Genomic DNA, 3,285 nt, shown 5'->3' on the forward strand with positions numbered 1-3,285 from the left:
CTAACCCTATACATTAATTTTTATTATCCTAATTATCTTACCTAATGTAACCCTATACATTAATTTTTATTATCCTCATTATCTTACCTAATATAACCTTATACATTAATTTTTATTATCCTCATTATCTTACCTAATATAACCTTATACATTAATTTTTATTATCCTCATTATCTTACCTAATCTAACCCTATACATTAATTTTTATTATCCTAATTATCTTACCTAATGTAACCCTATACATTAATTTTTATTATCCTCATTATCTTACCTAATATAACCTTATACATTAATTTTTATTATCCTCATTATCTTACCTAATATAACCCTATACATTAATTTTTATTATCCTCATTATCTTACCTAATCTAACCTTATACATTAATTTTTATTATCCTCATTATCTTACCTAATCTAACCCTTATACATTAATTTTCTAACTTTTCTATTTTAGTTATTTTTATAACACTAACTAAAGAATACACGTGAAAAACAAGACATTTCACCAACCAACCCAATTCCTCACTTTAGGTACTGCATGAAATATAACATTTAAAGGAACTTCTACAAAGAATAGATACATAGACAAGTATGTAACTAAGGGTTTCTTCAATCCATTTACTACATTCTTTAAGAATTGTTATTGTTCAGTAGGTTTACGGTTACAGTTTTATCTAGGATAATTGGAAGCATGCATTAGATAAACACTGTCTAATATAATATAAATAGAGTGGTTTATTGTTTTGTTTGCTTGTTTCTTCAAGTTCATTGAGCAAAGCCTAATTAGGCTTTTTTTTTAGATCGGATAGGAAGCTAGATTAGGTTTTTATGAAACAAGTATATTTTGAAACAGTGACATTTAAATATGAGTATACTAACATAGTAAAAAAAAAAGGACTTTGTAAAGACTTAAACACTCAAAGTATTATTTTATTTGTTTGCACACTTTAGATTCTAGCTATGCAGTACATGAAAACACCTTTTTTTATTTAACAAATTCATGAAAATCAAAACTCTGACCTTATCTACAACTTCATTCTCTTCATCAGATGCAGCATGCTTTAGAGCTGGAAATAATTTTTCCAAGTGGCTCGTCACAGTCTCTTCAGAATGGAGCAACAACACATAAAGGAGATTTGCAGACTTAATTCGAGTAGCCGCCACCCAATCATCAAGGTCACGAAGAAGGGCTGGAAGAATGTAGTACAAATGCCGCTTCACCAAAAAACGGCAGCCAAAAGTGGGCCGTACAGCTATGAATGTTGAAAATTAAAATTGAATTAGTTTTAAAATAGTGATATCTTTACTGAAGTGAAAAGACATATCTTTATTCCAGTAAGTTAGTTAGTTAGATTTAAAATAGTGATATATTTAATCCTGTAAGTTAGTTAGATTTAAGATAGTGATATCTTTAATCCAGTAAGTTAGTTAGATTTAAAATAGTGATATATTTAATCCTGTAAGTTAGTTAGATTTAGAATAGTTATATCTTTAATCCAGTAAGTTAGTTAGATTTAAAATAGTGATATCTTTAATCCAGTAAGTTAGTTAGATTTAAGATAGTGATATCTTTAATCCAGTAAGTTAGTTAGTTAGATTTAAAATAGTGATATCTTTAATCCAGTAAGTTAGTTAGATTTAAGATAGTGATATCTTTAATCCACTTAGTTAGTTAGATTTAAAATAGTTATATCTTTAATCCAGTAAGTTAGTTAGATTTAAAATAGTGATATCTTTAATCCAGTAAGTTAGATTTAAAAGCACATCAATTATTTAGTACTGTGCACTTTAACTGAGAAGGTTTTATATAAATGTTTTACCAAGTTATCCATTTTCATGCAGAAATAAAGAAATATTAACTTATTGTTTAGTGAACATTTTAACTGAGTGTTTAAATTATTTAACATTTCCTATGCTTACATACAGAAACCAAGAACTGTTAATCTATTCATTAGTACACTGCATGTTTTAATGTAACAATCACATAACACAGTGGTTCTCAAACTCACAAACCACTTCAGCAAAGAACCCTCAGACCATAATGTTGCGTGTGAGTGACGTATTTTGGACAAGCCCACAGACAACCTGGAGGACCTTCACAGACCACACTTTGAAAACCACTGACATAAAGCATGTCTAAAATCCGGTACATTAAAATACTAATACCAATACATCTATAACAGAGATCACATTCTATAAATTACATATGTTAATTTAAAAAAGATGAAACCTCAGACAAAGCTTGTTTGACCAAATAATTAATAAAAGTTTCTTTTGAAATTTATTTTATTTCCAACATATGCCCTAAATATATATGGCTTTCAAAACAACAAAGTAATGAACAAAGAATTGCAAAACTAAACTCTTCTGTTGTTTAATTATAAAAACAAATACCTCCAGAGGGGTAGTGATCAGGATCTGACTTTACAAAATCCAGCTGGTCTTTGACATCTTTTTCATTTTCATCCAGATACTTTTGTCCTGCACATTTCCATTGTTTTTCTGTATTTTCTCTGAAATTCACAGTTTATGTATTTATATATAGTAAAATAAAAAGCCAACAGTAGTTGAATATGTGACAAAAATGTAAATATTTCAACAACTGAAGAAAAAACAAAACTAAAACAAATAGTTTTTTGTCAATAAATAATTTTATACAAAGACTATTACCGAGTTATACAAAGGTCTTCATTAAGGTCAGCTCAACAGTCTAAACACGCCTTTATGGTTGGAATCCATAATAATGCCTTGAACTTTAATAATAAATGTTAAATACCTGATATCTGGTAGCTCATCAATTAGACCAGTCATGACTAAAGGAATAAGCTTCGAAAAGAAGGAATAGCGGTCAGGAAGTTCTGATAACCAACGACCAGCTACAGAAACTACTGCCTGTCGCACAATAGGAGCCTGATCAAACAGACGCTGTGCCAAATGAGAAACCACATCCTTGACAGAGCTGTTGTTTCCATACTGAACAACATCACCTGGAAATATGAAAAAAAAAAGGAGCTTAAAGGTAAAAAGGATTTTACAAAATTCTGTGTTGAATCCATGTTCAATGTTAATGTGACATTCACAGACCCTCGAAAAAGGCATATGTCAAAACGTCAGGTAGAATAAAAAAAACATTTTCTTGAAGTTGTTGGTCATCTTCATTGAAAATGGTCTAAACATTCATAATTATATGTGAATTATCAACAAAAAAATGTCAGTGCCCCTCAATGGTCAGATACTAACCACTAGACTTAATGGGTTTTTGCCACCATTATTTTTAGCTCTGCA

The 3,285-nt window shown here is 29.4% G+C and overlaps 1 protein-coding gene across 1 annotated transcript in view; it reads right to left on the reverse strand.

The window, feature by feature from the left end:
• LOC106470876 (dynein assembly factor 5, axonemal-like) overlaps positions 1-3,285 on the reverse strand; it is a 17,475-nt gene that overhangs the window by 11,720 nt on the left and 2,470 nt on the right. Inside the window, exons 2-4 of the mRNA XM_013931453.2 lie at positions 2,777-2,987; positions 2,395-2,513; positions 1,021-1,253 (exon numbers count right to left, since the gene is read on the reverse strand). Coding sequence (XP_013786907.1) covers positions 1,021-1,253; positions 2,395-2,513; positions 2,777-2,987 — 563 coding nt within the window. The remainder of the gene's footprint in view (positions 1-1,020; positions 1,254-2,394; positions 2,514-2,776; positions 2,988-3,285) is intronic.

The sequence above is a fragment of the Limulus polyphemus genome, unplaced genomic scaffold (genome assembly GCF_000517525.1).
Source record: "Limulus polyphemus unplaced genomic scaffold, Limulus_polyphemus-2.1.2 Scaffold4262, whole genome shotgun sequence".
Lineage (NCBI taxonomy): Eukaryota > Metazoa > Arthropoda > Merostomata > Xiphosura > Limulidae > Limulus > Limulus polyphemus.